A 20,000-nucleotide genomic window follows, 5' to 3' on the forward strand; every position below is an offset into this window, starting at 1 on the left:
TCCTGAGAGAGAGAGAGAGAGAGAGAGAGAGAGAGAGAGAGAGAAATTAGCATTAGCATTAGTAGAGGCATATGATGCAAGAAAGCAAGCTTATGCAGCATCAGCCAAAAAAAAAAAATAAAACACTCCCATTTCACCCCTCTGTTCATTCGAAATACCTGTCCAGCTGAGCCTTAAATTTATTTAGGCTATCAACTTCCACAACAAGGGATGGAAGTCTGTTCCACCAACCAACTACGCGCTGGCTAAAGGCAAATTTCCGCACATCTATCTTAAACCTGTCTTTCCTCAATTTGAATTTATGCCCTCTCAGGTGATTATTCTGAGCAAGAGGAAGAATTCCATCAGCATTGAGCATGCTCAAACCATTCAAGGCTTTATACATCTCTATCAGATCACCTCACCGGTGCCTAGTCTCCAGACACTGTATTTGCAAAACTTAAGCCTTTCTTCGTAAGAGCAACCCGTTGTTCCATTCACTAATCTTGTTGCCTGGTTATGGGGCTAGCCAGGTGGGTAAAGTGCCAGCCTGGCAACCCAAAGGTCGCGGGTTCGAATCCCGTCTGGCTTAGATCACAGTAAAATGCAAAAACTTTGGGAGGTGCATTATGGCCACAGAAGCCGATGCACCAACAACTAATAAAAAAAAAAATAATAATAATAAAAAAAAGACTGGTTATGGCATGTGTTTGGACTGCTTTGGAAAAGAGAGAGTGGGAATTGCAGAACCCAATTCAGAAGAACAGTGCCCATGGAAGTACCTATAGAAAAGGCATACAGTAGAAACAGAATGTCTGTGAGAAAGAGTGAAAAGACTCTGTTAGACATGAGTCATTAATTAACCTAATTGCCTTCTTTTTAATGGAATCTAGAAGCATTTGAGAGGTTTTGGGGGGCACTGTCACAAATGTGCGAACAATATTCCATATTAGGATGGATTTGAGATTTTTATAGAGTGATGAACATATGTTTGGAAGAAAAGTAATGCTGAGAGCGAAAGAGAAACCCCAGTTTTTTAAATGCAGAAGGAGCAATATTTGTAATGTGCTTATGTCAAGAGAGATTAGAAATCAGGGTAATCCCCACTAGAGATATATGATATTGCCTAGAAATCAGAGTGTCATCGAAGATAAGCATAGGGGCAGAAGAATCCTTTTTGCGAGATATAAGACAGGACTGAGTTTTAGAAGGATTGAAGTCAACCAAGTTATTTTTGCCCCACTGGAGAATTACCTGGAGATCAGTATTTAAGGAATTGGTAGTGGATATTCTAGAAGCAGAAGAGCAAGGTTTCTCAAACTGGAAGGTGGAATGCAATATGCTATCATCAGTAAAACTATGGATAGGATTTGCAGTCAATGGAAGAAGGTCATTAATATACAAGAGAAAAAGAGCAGGAGAAAGGACTGAACCTTAGGGAACACCAGCATTAGTGGAGAAGTTAGAAAACAGAGAGCCATGTATGATCACCTGTATTGAGTGGTCAGAGAGAAAACTGGATACCCAATTGCAAAAAAACAGTTGGCAAACCCTACGATGGAAGCTTATTTAGATCTCTACGCCAGACATGACGAAAAGTCTTTGAAATGTCAAGAGCAACTGCTTGAGTTCACCAAATATTTCCATTGAATTTGTCCATAGATGGGTAACATAAGCTAGAATATCACCAACCAGTGGATTGACACTGACAGAATCCATACTGGTGATCATTGATCAAGTGGAAGGTTTCTAGATAGTTTAAGAGTTTGTGGTTAATTGATTTCTCCATTACTTTAGAAAGATTAGAAGTAAGTTCAGTGGAATGATAATTGAATGGGAGGGATTTATCATCCTTTTTAGGAACTGGTTGGTATGAGAAAATTTTCAAGCAGAAGAGAAAACACCTTTGGAATAAGTAAGTGAAAAAAGGCGACACAGAACAGGAGTAAGTTTGGGAGCACAGGTTTTGAGAACTAATGGAGAAATACCATCATACCTTGAGCTTTCTTAACATCAAGATTGATCAAAATCCTTCTGTCATCTTTCTGAAGGAAGACTACAGGAGGCATTGAATGCAGTGTACTGGGAATAGTAGGAGATGGTTTACCAAGATCATCAATAAAGGAGTTGGAAGTAAAGTAGGATCAGCTTTATCTTTTGGCTGAAATGGCAATAGAACCAACTGGTTTTGACAGAGGTGGAATAGAGATGGGCAAAAGTTGTGGCCAATTACTTTAGCAAGAGACCGGAATGCTCGACTGTCATTTGGACAAGAAGAAAGTTTTCTACTCGCAGCTGTTCCAACTCTAGCTTGGACTGATTAATAACTGCTTTACAATTATTGTGAGCTTCGGTATAGGTAGAAAATGAACCTGTTGATTTGGATACAAGCCAACTGCGGTATGCAACATCCTTGTCTTGAAAATCATTAGCACATTTATTGGAAAACCAAAGTTTAGATAAAGGATGAGATTTTAGGGTGGAGTGTTCAATAAAGGATTTCATCCCTACAAAAATAATTTCACTGACATGATGTGAGCAAACATTGACACCAAAAGATTTGAAACAGTAATCTGACAACAAAAAAGAAAAAAGAAATCTCACATATCATCTCATTTTGCATTCATGTAATGCCAAAAAACACAAGGTTGAGAATTTGAAAAGAGACCATCACCAAGTTGTGATCTCAGGTGCTTAGAGGACCATTCATCTCGACTGTGTACTTAAAAGGGTTATTTGTGAGAAAAAAGATCAAGCATTGGCTGCGTGGTTAGGACTGTCTGGTACCCTGGTAGATAAATGAACAATCTGTGCAAGGTCATTAGTAATTGCAAACACCTCAGTATCTCGACCAGCTGGGTCTTTGTAATTAGAAAACAAAAGCCAGCTGGGGTTGTGAACCTTAAAATCACCAAGGAAAATTATTTCATTGTTATGAAAGTTGGACTGGGGTAAGTAAAATTTCAAAGAGAGTAAGTCAAAGAGTTCCAAGTGGTTAGTAGAGTTGGGATAACAATAGAGGCATCAGATGAATTTGACAGAATGTGGTACAGAGATTTTAAGCCAGAGTAGAACGACAAGGAAAATTACTTCATTGTTAGGAAAGTTGGACTGGAGTAAGTCAAATTTCAAAGAGAGGAAGTCAAAGAGTTCCAAGTGGTTAGTAGAGTTGGGATAACAATAGAGGCATCAGATAAATTTGACAGAATGTGGTGCAGAGATTATAAGCCAGAATAGATTGAATAGAGGAGATTCCAAATTGCTAAGTCTCTGACAGGGAATATCCAGAATGGACATATGCACAAGTACCACCTTTATTGCAAAAGGAATCATACTGCAAATAATTCGGACAACAGAGATGAGCAGCGGTTGAATCAACTGATAACTGGTATTCTGTCAGAAAAAGTACACGAGGTCTGGCAGACTGTAATTGGAAATGGACATCATTGAGATTAGAACTGAGACATGTATATTTGTGAAATGAACAAGGATGTATTTGGGAGGTTTAGATCTTTTCACAGATAAGTTTGTTCTGTTATTTTGACAATTCATGGCATATTCAGAAGTAAGAAAAGGGGGGGGGGGAGTGACATGCTGTATGAAATAGTGAAATTTTTGGATGTGGAGTACATGTGGAAAGAAAGTACCCAGCTCCTTGGCATAACACGGCCTCGACAATGCTCCCGCATACACACTATTCGGACTTCCTTCAGTCACTGCCTGGCAGAGTAGAAGCAGCAGGACTAGCTGATTCAGAAGCCTCCTAGAGAGTTACCAATATGTTTGGTCCAGTGGACTTTTTCTGGCGGCTGTCCTGTGAAAACCATTTTAGAACTGTACCATTGAAATGTAAGGAAGATTGGATCTTGCTGTGATGTGCATCATAACCTCAAAAGACCATTCATACTACGTGATGGAAGAGATGGTGGGGGGGGGATGCTGGAACTTTTCTCTGGAGACTAAACATTGGTTCCGCCACTTCAAGCCTCCAATAAGCAAAATTGTGGTATTGCGTACCAGTCGATGAGAGTCATCTTCTACCTAATATTGCCTTGTTAACACCTCAACTCTTAATTATAGTAGTTTACACCTGGGTGGTCGCCTCCAGTATGCTAGGTGGCATATTTCAAGACTTGCACATGGTGGTTATACCCAGGGTTATTAACAGTCTTCCCACTATTGTGAAGATGCAAGCAGAAGATTCAAAAGGCCTCTTCTTTATTCATATTTCCCAACTTGGTAAGTGTTAGTTGATGAAAGTTGCCATGGTACAGAACCATAGTCATTAGCATTAGCATTAGTAGAGGCATTTGATGCAAGAAAGCAAGCTTATGCAGCATCAGCCAAAAATAAATAAATAAATAAAAATAAAAAAAACCACTTCCACTTCACCCCTCTGTTCGTTCGAAATACCTGTCCAGCTGAGCCTTAAACTTATTTAGGCTATCAACTTCCACGACAAGGGATGGAAGTCTGTTCCACCAACCAACCACCCGCTGGCTAAAGGCCAATTTCCGCACGTCTATCCTACATCTGTCTTTCCTCAATTTGAATTTATGCCCTCTCGGGTGATTATTCTGAGCAAGGGGAGAATCCCATCAGCATTGAGCATGCTCAATGCTGATGGGATTGAGACACTGTAATTTGCAAAACTTAAGCCTTTCTTTGTAAGAGCACCCCTTTATTCCATTCACTACTCTTGTTGCCCTTGTCTGTACTCGTTCCAGTAGCTCTACATCCTTCTTGAAATGAGGCCTCCAGGCCTGTATACAGTACTCTAGGTGTGGTCTGACCATTGCCTTATACAAGGGAATAATCACCTCCTTATCCCTGCTAGAAAAATTCCTATATATCATTGACAATACACCATGCGCTACTCTTGCAGCCCGTCTGCACTGCTCACAGAACTTCATATCTTCCTGCACAACCACCCCCAGGTCCTTTTCATTCTCTACCACTGTCAGTGTAGTACCACAGAGTTGATACGTTGCTCTGGGGGTTGCTGTTTCTCATATGTAGTAATTTACATTTGTCAATGTTAAACTTCATTTGCCACCTCTCAGCCCATCTGCTCAACCTTTCCAGATCCTGTTGCAGCAGCATAGTGTCAGTAGTGTCCTTAATCCAGCAATTGTTGAAATGCTATATACTTTGGGTTTGTCATTCACAAATGCTTACTTAGAGTTCCTCACAAGCTGAGATAATAATGCAATTACTAATGACCTTGCACAGATTGTTCACTTACCTACCATAATACCAGACACTCCTAACTATACACCCAGCATTCTTGATATTTTTCTCACAAACAACACTTCAAAGTATACGGTCAAGGTGAGTGGTCCTGTAGACACCACAGAACACAACTTGGTGGTGGTCTTCTCTAAATGAGTGTTTCTGACTTGGCCATTCTCAGCCTTGTGTTTGTTTGGCATTACAAAAATGCAAACTGAAGTGACATGTATGATTTCTGGGAATAGTGGTTGAGCAGTTTTAGAGATGCATATTTCAGTGAATGTTAAGCACTAGCAACTGAACCTATTTACATTTGTAATCAATTACTATGATTAAAAGGCAGTGCTGGTGGCTACAAATGAGGGCTTTCAACAGGGCATTCAACCCTGAATGGACAACATTCTATAACAGTAAACCGAATGAAAATAGACCCACTGGTATTAGACTAAAAGATTTGCTTCACACCTGGAATATTAATGGAGAAGGAAATCCCTTGCAGATGAAAATATTAAATTACATAAAGAACATTAGCATTAGCATTAGCATTAGTAGAGGCATTTGATGCAAGAAAGCAAGCTTATGCAGCATCAGCCAAAAAAAAAAAAAAAAAAAAAAAAAAAAAAAAAAGTAACATAAATAAATAAAAATAACCACTTCCACTTCACCCCTCTGTTCGTTCGAAATACCTGTCCAGCTGAGCCTTAAACTTATTTAGGCTATCAACTTCCACGACAAGGGATGGAAGTCTGTTCCACCCACCAACCACCCGCTGGCTAAAGGCAAATTTCCGCACATCTATCCTACATCTGTCTTTCCTCAATTTGAATTTATGCCCTCTCAGGTGATTTTTCTGAGCTAGAGGAAGAATCCCATCAGCATTGAGCATGCTCAAACCATTCAAGGCTTTGTACACCTCTATCAGATCACCCCGCTGGTGCCTAGTTTCCAGACACTGTAATTTGCAAAACTTAAGCCTTTCTTCGTAAGAGAACCCCTTTGTCCCATTCACCAATCTAGTTGCCCTTCTCTGTACTCGTTCCAGCAGCTCTACATCCTTCCTGAAATGAGGCCTCCAGGCCTGTATACAGTACTCTAGGTGTGGCCTGACCATTGCCTTATACAAGGGAATAATCACCTCCTTATCCCTGCTAGAAAAATTTCTATATATCATTGACAATACACCATGAGCTACTCTTGCAGCTCGTCTGCACTGCTCAGAGAACTTCATATCTGCCTGCACCACCACCCCCAGGTCCCTTTCATTCTCTACCACTGTCAGTGTAGTACCACAGAGTTGATACGTTGCTCTGGGGTTGCTGTTTCCCATATGTAGTACTTTACATTTGTCAATGTTAAACTTCATTTGCCACCTCGAAGCCCATCTGCTCAACCTTTCCAAATCCTGTTGCAGCAGCATAGTGTCAGTAGTGTCCTTGACAACCCTGCCAAACATGCCCCAACAATATGCAAAGCTGCCTAATATATACAGATGGCTCGAAAACAGGTTCTGCCTTTGGAGCCACAGCTGGTTTCCCTTTTTTTTACAGTCTTCATATCACTGCTGGTTGAATGTAGCAGTTATACTGCAAAATTATATCCAATTAAATTAGCCTTAGAGAATAACACTTTCCATAATGCTAGTAGTGTAATATACACTGATTCCTTGAGTGCAATGTCTGCATTGGGCAATAAATTTTCAGTATCACATCCCATCATAAAACAAATCCTTTCATGTTTAAATTATCTATGGAATAAAAATCATTCAGTGAAGTTTTGCTGGATTCCATGGGATTCGGGTATTATAGGTAATGAGAGAGCCAATCAGGCAGCCAAACAGTACAACACCAGCAATTTACCAAGTACCATACATGGATAATTTGAAGCATATAAAAAAAAAGTCTGTACATTTCAGTGATCAGAAATATGGAAATCACAAAAGAATAACAAATTTCTCCAAATCAAAGAGGAACCAGCATTATGGATTTCCAGCTTCAGACAAAACGGACAGGAAGATGTACTAGCAAGACTAAGGATAGGAGATACACACCTAACCCATTTGTTTCTTCTCATGGGAGATGACCCACCTTGATGCACACATTGTACATTACCACTTACAGCCAAACTTATATTCTTAGATTATATGCACTATTCTCATTTCATAAAAAATACTTTCCACTCTCAATCACTACAACAGCATGTTTGAGAGGCAACCAGAGGGAGTAATACTCTTGATCTGATTATCAGCAGTGATTCATCATGCATTAAGAATTTGCAGATAAAGGAACCACTAGGTGCAGGGCCAGATTTAAACTTGCTGTGACCTCATACATAGCTAAACAAGTTGTAGCTTGTTTAGCTATGTGTAAATCCAGCCCTGAGTAGGTGGCCGTGATCACAGTGTGCTGATGTCAGATTTACTCAAAGATGTAACTACCATCAGGGGTAAAGGGAAGGGTTTTTGCTTTCGTAAAGGTGACTACGGTGGTCTGAGACAGTTTTTAAATTCTGAACAGTGGGACCAAATGATGATGATGCCAACAGCAAATTCTAAATGGCAAGCATTCAAAGAATTAATCTTGTAAGCTACTAGGCTTTTCATATCAACTAAGATATATTGTTCAAGGTTTAAGCCTAAATGGATGTCAGATGAACCAATGAGACTCATGGCAGAGAAGAAAAATGCATGGGATGCATATAAATTATCAGTTGACATAGAAGCCTATGGTAGATATAAGCTGGTCTGTAATCAAGTCACAGAGCAGAGGAGATTAGGCAGGAAAAGGTAGATTACGAGAAATCTTTGGCAAAAGATGCAAAGAAAAACAGCAAAGTGTTCTTTACTTATGTAACCACTAGAATGAATGGGATAAATTAGATTGGTCCACTTGATGATTCGACTGCTGATCCTACTTAGGTAGCTGACAAACTGAATGAATATTTTACATCTACGTTCACACATGAAGAGTTATTCAGGGAGAGGAATGCCAAAAGTTTACCAAACTCTGGCAGGGAGCTAAATGATTTTGTAATAACAGAGACCTAAGTGGAGGAGAAATTGTTGAAGTTAAACATAAGAAAGCACCTAGGGTAGATGGGATCTATCCAGTTGTATTAAAGGAGGCAACAAAGGAAGTAAGCAAAACCTTAGCCATAATTATCAGAGCTTCCTTCGACTCAGGGGAGGTTCCCATGGACTGGAGATGCACAAATGTGACCCTAATTCATAAAGGGGGATCAAAGAGTGACACAAATAATTACAGACATGTTAATTTAACTTTTGTTCCATGGAAATTAATGGAGGCATTGGTTAAAAAGCACTGCAGGCTCATCTACACAAGACTGCAGTTATAGTTCAGACACAGCATTTGTTTGTTAAGGGGAAGTCTTGATGACCAATTTTATTGGATACTATGATGTGGTCACAAAGGAACTGGATGCACAAAATAATTTTGATATCATATACTTAGATTTTAGGAAAGATTTTGATACTGTTGCACATGGAAGACTATTGTACAAACTGAAGCAGTATGGCATTACGGATTTATTAATGATACTGATGGTGTATTAGGCTTAATGTCCAATTAAGCCTATATGGATGTATGCAGACGATACGGAGGTTGGAAGGGTTGTTAATGACAATATGCTACTGCAACAGGATATAGAAAATTTGGAGCAGATGGGCTGAGAGGTGGCATCTCAAGTTTAATATTGACAAATGTAAAGTACTGCATATGGGTATCAGTAACCCCAGAGTAACGTATCAACTGTGTGGTACTACACTCAGGGTAGTGGAAAATGAGAAAGACCTGGGGTAATTGTGCAGTCAGATGTGAAGTTTCCTGGGCAGTGCAGACAATCTGCAATCACATTGTATTGTCAATGAAATACAGGAAATTTTCTAGCAGAGAGGAGGTGGTGATCATCCCCTTGTATAAAGCAATGGTCAGGCCGCACCTTGAGTGCTGTATACAGGTATGGAGGTCTCATTTTAGGAAGGATGTAAAGCTGCTAGAATGAGTGCAAAGAAGGGCAATGAGATTGGTGAATGGAACAAAGGGTTGCTCCCACGAAGAAAGACTTAAGGTCTGCAAATTGCAGTGTTCTGGAGACTAGGTGTATAAGGCCTTGAATGGTTTGAGCAAGTTCATTGTGGGATTCTGATGGGATTCTTCCTCTTGCTCAGATTAATTGACTAAGGGGCATAAATTCAAATTGAGGAAAGACAGTTGTAGAATAGATGTGCGGAAATTTGCCTTTAGTCAGCAGGTGGTTCATTGCTGGAACAAATTTCCATCTGTTATTGTGGAAGTTGACAGTTTAAATAAATTTAAGGCAGAACTAGACAAACATTTGAAGTTAATTGGTGAAATAGGAAGGGGTTTTTTTTTTTTTGGTTGATGCTCTATTAGCTTGCTTTCCTGCATCACATGCCTCTACTAATGCTAATGATTGCAAGGAGACTAGGCATCGGCGAGGTGATCTGATAGAGGTGTATAAGGCTTTGAATGGCTTGAGCATGCTCAATGCCGATGGGATTCTTCCTCTTGCTCAGAATAATCACCTGGGAGGGCATAAATTCAAATTGAGGAAGGACGGATGTTGGATAGATGTGCAGAAATTTGCCTTTAGCCAGCAGGCAGTTGGTTTGTGGAATAGACTTCCATCACTTGTTGTTGAAGTTGATAGCCTAAACAATTTTAAGGCTCAGCTGGACAGGTATTTCAAACGAACGGAGGGGTGAAATGGGAGTAGTGATTGTGTTTTTTTTTTTTTCTTTTGGCTGATGCTGAATAAGCTTGCTTTCTTGCATCATATGCCTCTGCTAATGCTAACCTTTATCACTTACCCACATCATTCAAAATAGTGCTGATATAGTTGAACTATATACCTCCTTTAAAAAATACACATAAAGGAATTCTTCTGATGCCAAACTGAACCAATTATTATATTGCTGTTATATGATAATATAGGAACTGATATATTTTGGGCTCTGCTGCCACTGTACCCTTAAAATACCCATAGCAATACCATTCCATCTGATCAGTGATCACTAATGTGGATTCCCTCATTTTCATCCACTGGTAATATATGGGCTTATGTGAAATGGACAAATCCAATGGATAAGTGTGGAGAAACTTGAGCAGTTGATCATGACAATTTTAATGCTTCTGACTGTGTTTGGAATAAAGGTCTTCTAATCAATGTTCCATCTTTTAGATGCTGACTTTTTTTCTTCTTTTTGCAATTGGATACCAGTTTCTCTCTGATTGCCTGCTGTGGTGATGATAAATGGCTCTGTCTTCTAACATTTCCACTAATACTGGTGTTCTTCAAGGTTCATTTCTTTCTCCCACTCTTTTCCTCTTGTATAATTAGTAACCTCCTTCTGCTGACTGGAAATCCTATCTATAGCTTTGCTGATGACAGCATCATCAAAATTGTATTCCATCTTCCAGTTTGAGAAACCTTGCTCTATTCAAACTGCTTCAACTTCCCAAATATCCACCACTGAATTTCTCAAATGTTGATTCCCAGGTAATTCTCTAATGGGGCATAGATGACTAAGTTAGTTTCAGTTCTTTTAAAGCTCAGTCCTGTCTTATATCTCGTAAAAAAATGAGTTTACTGCTGCTATTCTTGGCGTCTCCGTAGCCAGGTGGGCAGGAGCGGCAGTGCGTAGCACACACTTCTTGATAAGACTGGGGTTTGAGCCCGTGACCACCAAATACGGAGGATGCGGAAAGGTCAAGGAATGACCACCACATCGGAGCAATATGGCCTTAGTTGATAATGCTCCTAAAAACCAAATAACAAACAAACAAACATATGTATTTAGTTAAAAGTACAATTTAATTGACAACGAAGTTGAACAAAATTAATAGATTTTACTGATTAATCGACAATATTATATTATATACTGTACTATACTAAGCTTATGCTATCTAGTTCAGGATATACGTCGTGTCGTATAACAATGGCGGCAAGTTACGAACGGTAAATCTATGGACACTTAAGTATTAATTAACTTCCAAATCTCGCTGGATTTGATATCCTTACCGATACTTTTATGCAATTACAAGGCCGAGTAAAGAATAAATACACCAGATTAATCAGAAAATCACAAAATAATGCTATACTACTAAATTTAAATCAAAAGTTTTAGAAAAACAATAATTTCAAATCAATAAATAAGAAAATCCACTTAGCGGCTTTGAACACATCTAAACATCAAAGTTTAATGAGATAGGTGACGTCTGTGTGACACCATGTCTCTGATATTCCAACAATATGTGCCTTTGATGTCTTGACTAGCACTTCAAGCTCATCGAATTTATTAATTATACTCCTAGCATTGGTGTACATGCAAGTATACACGCACCTGTTTGTACTCTTAGTTACCATAACACAGCCCATGTATTTACTTGTTCCACTATGACTCCCAGCAGTCCTGGAAATTCCCATTGCTTTGCTTTCCAGGCTGCTGCCCAATTGCATTTCAATAGAAGTAGTGCAAGAATCAACTTTATCTCTGCCAGTGGTTACTGTTAATCTATTAGTCTGTGTATCCCCACAAGCTAGCAGTTTTCTGACCCACCTAACTCTGCCTTGTTAGCATCAGCAAATATTCTTGCACCCTTTCTATTTAAGTGTATCCCATCCCTGTAGAAGCCAATAGTAACCAGTAATATTGACAAGGTGCCATCTGCTGCATGCTTACAATCAAAATTTAAAATAAAAATTTGAAAATTTCAGAAATAAGCAGCATGGTCTCCTACTTAAATGTTTAAAATATGGTGTAGCTGCTGCTGCTAGAAAGCAGCAATTGTGACATACAAGCCAGGAAACCTCCACTCCACTTAACTCAAAAGGTGAATGCCAATTTCGATTAAAGGGAGGGGAGAGAAAGTTTAGGGGCCACAGTAACCTCTTGAAAAACTAATCATGTGGTTCTAAACTGTCAGCCTTATGAAAAATCTGAAACTCTCATATTTCTGTTGTGTATTGCTAACAGCAAAAGAAGCATGGATGCCCCAGTGCTAGTGATCAAGAGAGACGTGACAATAGAAAACTCGTCTTAAATATGGTTATCCCAATAACTAGGAAACAGCTTAAACAAACTAAAAGACAGAAAAATTGCAAATTAACAAACCTAAAATAGAATAGGGGTTATCGTAGAATGTAATCTTAAATAGTGTGTAGCGGAGGACAGAACAAAAGAAAATGAAACAGACTGTGTACCCTCCATACATTTCTTTCTTTTTCAGGTTTTTATTTTTTTTATTTGCCTATTGGGCTAAGTGAAGTTTGGGTTTCCTAGCTTGTTTTCAGCAGCAGTAGTTGCACCATACTTTAAGTAGGAGAGTATGCCACTGTGCTTTACTGAGTGATTTTTAGGCTGCTGTTTATTTATTTATTTCTGAAAGTTTTTTATTTTAATTTAATTTTTTATTTTTATTTTTGCTTATATGCAGGTGGCCATTTGCACCTCATCATCATTACTAATTGTAGTTTACAACTATCTGTTCAGCATGGTATAATAGTGTTTATCATTACTTGATCATACATTTTATTTTCACCTTTTTCTTTTCATGTGCATATTTCATAATATATTAATTTTATATTTTGATTTATTGGTTTCCTTTTTTTTTTGTAGGCTGGACTGATATTACAATAGTATCACTTGCTGTGTTCCTTTTAACACTGATGTTATTTTTTGCCCAAGTTTCCTTGCACTGGTTTCAAGAATTAAGTCCTATTGCTTATAAGGTAGGTAATTTGAACGTATACAGAATGGAAATTATTGATTTTTCTCATTTACATTTATTGTATTTTTATTATTAAAATACAATTATTAATATTCTTAAATCGCTTAGATGCAATGACCACCATCAGCATGTGTGGGAAGTCCCAAAACCAGCAACGTTGAGACTTTGATATTGCCAGTTTTTGAACATTTCAGCTTTTTGGGTCATTAGATGTATAGTTCAGCTAATCATGAATTATCATAAGATGTAATGTTGGTAAAAAGTATAGAACAAGTATAAATGTAGTTTTATTAAATTTGAGAATGTGATTTTCTTTATGATTGCATTCTTTATTTAAATAATGAAGTAGGTATAAAATACCCAATCTCTACATTGTATATGAAATACAGTAAGTGGACACTGATAATTGTGATCACTTCAGGAATCAGCTAAACTGATGACAGTAACCGGAGAAACAAGAATGCAACTGTTCAGCATTGTTTATTGAGGCAGAGTGCATATGTGTACATAAAAAGGTACAAGTGGACAGAAAGCAGACAATAAAATCAAGCAATATTATGCTTTAATTTGACTGTCCTCTATTGATGACTTCAAAAAAGTCATCAATAAATATGAAACTGTCAGCATTTCTGGAAATCTACAAACCATTAAAGCAAGTGAAGAAAATATTAAAATCATGAATTAGAAAAGGGTTAATGCTCTATTATAGTACTTCTACCAATATAACTCATTCACAGGTGAATACACTGCAGCCCATGATGAGATGTGCAGTACTTTTTTTTTTCATGGAGTAACAACACCAACAACCATAGTATATGGTTGTTGGTGTTGTTATTTAATAACCAATGTTATAACAACCATGGTGTTGTTACATAACAACACCATGATAACATTACCACGGTGTTGATAACAAATGATAACATTATCCATGATCACAATAAGTGGTATACGCTGTATATACTATATAAAAATACAACCATATATTTCATTTATAGCTCATAATTTAATAACTTACAACAATGGTTTTCAAAAAACTTCCCAAAGCCATGTCTACTTACTCTGCAGTCAAGAATTTTGACACGTAACTTATCCAATGGATGTTAGATTCCTGCATTTAATTCACTGGAACCTTTACTCTGTTCCGTGCATACTCTCAGCACCAACTTCCAGCGTATAGGTGCACTATAGCCCCAGCAGCTTATGTGCCATTAAACCTCCATAACACACACACACACACCAACTTCCAGAATATGTCACTGCTGCATTAACAGGTCATGCATAATTTTCATACGTCGTTTCCAGTATCTCTTAATTGTTAATTTTTCACAAGTCCCATTATTATCTTTCTTTATTTCAGTATTAGTTTGCTGAAAACTTTTTTTTTTACTGAAAACTTTTTGGGGGGGAAAAAAAAAGTTTTCAGTAAACAGATTGTAGCTTCCTGAAGTTGTGCCACTGCCAGTTATATCATTGCATGGTGCATCAATAATTATCAAACTCTGCAATGTATGTTTCTTGTTTTCCCCTAATGAAAAGCACACTTGAAAGCTTTTTTTAAATTATACCCTACATATAGAAATTAAAGTTTATCATATAAATAAATTATTCAAAAGTCTTTAATTTTTGTTCCAAAATATGTTAGACTTTCCAGTGCAGAGGGTGTTCACATTCCTCATTCAACCTTAAGCATGCTTGCATTAATTTGATTACAATAATTTATTTATTGTTTAATTCTTTCTCTACTTTTATTTATTGTATGTACTAATATATAATTACATATTATATGGAATTGTTATGGAAAATTTTTGTTTTTATTTGTCCACTTAGGAGATTCAGTTCATATACAGGTAAAACTTATCCATTTAAATTATGGATCAGTTTTAATTGACCTGTGCTGTTGTTACAGAGGAATTGATAGGTGGAAGAGCACCAGGGTATGTCTGCCAGGGGCAAAAGTTGATGAGGTTGTAGAGCAGATATCTTTTAAGGGCACAAAAGGTGATATTGTACATGTTGGCACTAATGACCTTAAGAGTACGATATCTGCAGATTTACTTAACAAGTACAGGTAAATGCTGAAAAAAAAGTTGCAAGTTAGGGTTAAATTTTAGTGTCTGCAATTCTGCCCAGACATGATAGGAGGGAGTATATGATGAGAACCTTGTCAATCAATTCGGCCCTGGAGAGATTGTGCAAGGTTCATGGGATAGAATTTTTTTCAGCATGGTCTATGCTTGTTAACAGGTGAGACTGCTTCTACAGGGATGGGATACACTTAAATAGAAAGAGTGCAAGAATATTTGCTGATGCTATCGAGGTGTTGTTAGGTGGTTCGGAAAACTGCTAGTATTGGCGGGGGGGGATTCACAGATTAAAAGATCAACTGTAGCTGCAGGCAGAAGAGAAAGTGATTCTTGCACTGCTTTTATTATAATGAGCAGCAGCCTAGAGAGCAAGTTGCTGGGTATTTCAAGAGCTGCTGGGAGTCATCATGGAACAAGTAAATACATGGGCTGTGTTAGGGTAATTAAGAGTAAGAACAAGTGCATGTATACTTGCATGCACACTAATGCTAGAAGTATAGTAAATAAAATTTATGAATTTGAAGTGCTGATCAAGACATCAAAGGCAGATTTTGTTGCGATATCAGAGACATGGTGTCACACAGATATAAGCAGTGCAGAATTGGAATTATGGAGTACAATGTGTGCAGAAAGGACAGATAGGGTAGGAAGGGAGGAGGGGGTTATGCTGTTAGTTAAGAATCACATAAAATCTAAGAAGTGCATCCAATTGACATGGGCGTACAGTGCAATGTTGAGTCGGTTTGGTGTGACATAAACACAGGGAAAGGGAAAAACGAGAGTAGGAGTATGTTACAGGCCTAATGACACTGATGAGTACAATGAACAGTTGTTCAGAGAAATAGGATGGCCCAATAAATCAGAATGTCTTGTAATGAGGGAATTTACCTTTCCAGATATTGACTGGAACTTGTGGGTTAGTCACTCGCACGCTAGCAAGACTTTTCTACAGCAACATGTTCGAGGGGCAACCAGAGGGAGTAATATCCTTGATCTGATTATCAGCAGTGATCACACATGCATTAGGAATTTGCAGATAAAGGAATCACTAGGTGACAGTAATTACAGTGTACTGATGTGGGATTTACTTAAAGATGTAACTACGATCAGGGGTAAAAGAAAGGGTTTTGGTTATGGTGACTACAGAGGTCTCAGACAGTTTTTGAATTCTATAGAGTGGGATCAACTGATGGTGTTACCAATGGTAAATTCTAAATGGGAAGTGTTCAGGGAATTAATCTTGGAGGTTACTAGGCTTTTAATACCAACTAAGAAATACTGTCCAAGGTTCAGGCCTCAATGGATGTTTGATGAATTAATGAGGCTCATGGCAGAGAAGAAAAATGCATGGGATGCATATAAATTATCAGACAAAAAGCTCATCTGTAATCAAGTCACAAAGCAGGTTAGGCAGGCGAAGGCAGATTACAAGAAATCTTTGGCAAAGGAAAAGAGCAAAGAGTTCTTTACTTATATAAACTCTAGAAGGAAGGGTATGAATCAGATTGGTCCACTTAACATAGATGGTTCGACTATTGATGATCCTACTCAAGTAGCTGATAAACTGAATGAGTATTTTGCATCTACATTCACACATGAGGAGTTATTCAAGGAGGGGAATGCCAGAAGTTTATCAAACTCTAACAGGGAGCTAAGTGATTTTGTGATAACTGAGAGCAAAGTGGAGGAGAAATTGTTGAAGTTAACCGTAAAAAGGGCACCTGGGGCAGATAGAATCTATCCAGTTAAAATGAAGGAGGCAGCAAGGGAAGTAAGCAAACCCTTATCCATAATTATGAGAGCATCCTTAGATTCAGCATGCTTAACCCATTCAAGGCCTTATACACCTCAGATCACCGCTGGAGACTAGGCACCGCATAGTGCGGTGCCTGGTCTCCAGCCATTGCAATTTGCAGGACTTAAGCCTCTCTTGGTAACAGGATCCCCTTCATTCCACTCACCAGTCTTGTTGCCCTTCTCTGTACACGCTCAAGCAAATCTACATCCTTCCTAAAATGAGGCCTCCAGACCTGTACGCAGTACTCAAGGCGTGGCCTGAACATTGCAATAATACAGAGGAACAATCATCTCCTTTCCACTGCTTGCAAAATTCCTATATATCATTGACAAAACCCCATGATCTGCCCTGGCAGCCTGTCTGCATTGCTCAGAAAACTTCATATCTGAGTGCACAATTACTCCCAGGTCTTTTTCATCTTCTATCGCCTTAATTGTAGTACCACACAGTTGGTATGTTTCTCTGGGGTTACTTCTACCCATACGTAGTACTTTGCATTTGTCAAGGTTAAACTTCAGTTTCCACTTCTCAGCCCATCTGCCCAAATTTTCTAGATCCTGTTGCAGTAACATACTGTCATTAACACCCATGCCAACCTTTGTGTCATCTGCAAACTTCGACACTAAGCCTGATATACCTTCATCAATATCATTGATAAATATACAAAACAACAGTGGACCCAACAACGAACCCTGTGGGACTTCACTAATAACATTAGTCCACGAAGAGCAGCACCCATTGATTACCACCCTCTTCTCCTACTCAACCATCCTTTTATCCATTGTAGCAACTTGTCCTTAATGCCATACTGCTCCAATTTGTACAGTAGTCTTCCATATGCAACAGTGTCAAAAGCTTTACTGAAATTCAAGTATATGATTTCAAAATTATTTTTTGCATCCAGTTCCTTTGTAACCACATAATAACCAATCAAATTTGTCACACAAGACTTTCCCTTAACAAACCCATACTGTGTCTGAATTATTGCTGCAGTCTTGTCTAGATGATCCTGCAATGCATCTTTAACCAGTGACTCCATTATCTTACCCGGAACAGATGTTAAACTAACTGTCTGTAATTACTCATGTCACCCTTCGATCCCCCTTTGTGAATTGGGGGTACATTTGCACAACTCCAGTCCGTGGGGACCTCCCCTGAGTCCAAGGATGCTCTCATATGGCTAAGGGTTTGCTTACTTCCTTTGCCTCCTCCTTTAATATAACTGGATAGATCCCATCCACCTCAGGTGCCTTTCTTATGTTTAACTTCAACGGTTTAGGAGCGTGGTAATAAATGGACACTGCTTTACCTGGACAAATGTTATCAGCAGAGTCCCCTCGGGTTTGTTCAGAGCTGGGCTCGTTGTTTGGTGTATTTATCAGTGATATCAATGAAGGTATATCAGGCTTAATGTCCAAGTTTGCAGATGATACAAAGGTTGGCGGGGTTGTTAATGACGTTAAAGTCAGTATGCTACTGCAACAGGATCTAGAAAAGTTAGACAGATGGGATGAGAAGTGGCAATTGAAGTTTAACATTGATAAATACAAAGTAGTGCATATGGGTAGCAGTAACCCAAGAGAAACGTACCAACTCTGTGGTACTACACTCAGGGAGGTGGAGAATATAAAAGTCCTGGGGTAATTGTGCAGTCAGATATGAAGTTCTTTGAGCAGTGCAGACAGGCTGCCAGAGTAAGTCATGGAGTTTTGTTAGTGATATATATACAAGAGAAATGTACCAACTGTGTGGTACTACACTCAGGGAAGGTGAGACTGAAAAAGACTTGGAGGTAATTGTGAGCAGTGCAGATGGGCTGACATGGCAGGTTGTGGAGTCTTGTTGATGATATATAGGAATTTTGCTAGTAGAGACAAAGAGGTGATTATCCCTTTCTCCAGACCTGTACACAGTACTTTGAGTACTGTGTACAGGTCTGGAGGACTCATTTTATGAAGATTAGTATCAAAGTAAGGCAACAAGATTGGAGAGAGGAACAAAGGGGTGCTCTTACCAAGAAAGGCTTAAGTGCTGCAATTTGCAGCATCTGGAGACTAGGTACCTGCAAGGTGATCTGATTGAGGTATATGAGGCCTTGAATGATTTGAGCAAGCTCAATGCTGATGGGATTCTTCCGCTTGCTCAGATTATGAAGGGGCATAGATTCAAATTTAGGAAAGACAGTATGTAGAACAGAAGTGTGGAAATTTGCCATTAACCAGCAGGTAGTTGATTACTGGAACAGACTTTGATGTTGTTGTGGAAGTTTGTAGATTAAATAAATTTAAGGCTGAACTAAACAAACATTCGGAGTGACTGGATGGATGAAATGGGAAGTGATTTTTTTTTTTTTTTTTTTTGGCTGATGCTGTATAAGCTTGCTTTCTTGCATCATATGCCTGAAGTAATGCTAATTTTCCCAAAACCATTTCTGTACAATACAATTTTTGCCTTGTGACGTGGTGCATTATCCTTTTCGAAAAACCCATTCACAAATGGATACATTGCAGCTACGATGAGATGTGCCTCTTCGGAAACCGTTCACTTAACCTGTAGTATCCAAATATTGCTCTATTAGTATCAAAGAGCCCAATATGCACTACAACACACTCTCCACTCCATTACATTTTCATCACCAGCCTGCATTGATGACACTTGGCTGGCTGGATGGGTCCCCGGACTAGTGCTGTTTTTCCACATTCTGGTCCTCTCAGTAGTGTGAAATAACAGGAACTGTGATTCATTATGCCAAAAACCATTTTTCCAATCCTCTGCTGCAACCATACTTTTTTTTCTTTTCCTGACATGAGTGAAACCTGGTTTGGTCCAGAGCTACAATACGCCCATCCGTGACAGGGTATGATAAGTTGTGCATTCTGGAATGCCTCTTTGGTTGCCACTGTTGTTTGACTGACTGTAGCCTTTGTTACCCTGCACAAGACTTGGCTTCTTGCATAAATGAGCTCTTTCCAATCACACAGTCACTGTTAGCAGTATATTATTTGATTTTTGGTATACACTCAAAATTTTGTATACCTTGATATACTTAAGACCCGTTAATGTTAAACCCATTAAGTTTAACATATTAATGGGTCTTGCAGTTTCCAAGATATTCTTACTAATGTGTCTGTTGGTAACTAC

At 38.6% G+C, this 20,000-nt stretch overlaps 1 protein-coding gene across 2 annotated transcripts in view; it reads left to right on the plus strand.

The window, feature by feature from the left end:
- Tmem63 (transmembrane protein 63) overlaps window positions 1-20,000 on the plus strand; it is a 440,514-nt gene that overhangs the window by 357,963 nt on the left and 62,551 nt on the right. For both annotated transcript variants that reach the window (XM_090375486.1, XM_090375485.1), the window contains exon 21: window positions 12,866-12,978. In XM_090375486.1, the coding sequence (XP_090231612.1) occupies window positions 12,866-12,978 (113 nt within the window). The remainder of the gene's footprint in view (window positions 1-12,865; window positions 12,979-20,000) is intronic.

The sequence above is a fragment of the Mastigoproctus giganteus genome, chromosome 6 (assembly GCF_048544385.1).
Source record: "Mastigoproctus giganteus isolate SK-2022 chromosome 6, ASM4854438v1, whole genome shotgun sequence".
In the NCBI taxonomy this organism is placed as follows: Eukaryota; Metazoa; Arthropoda; class Arachnida; order Uropygi; family Thelyphonidae; genus Mastigoproctus; species Mastigoproctus giganteus.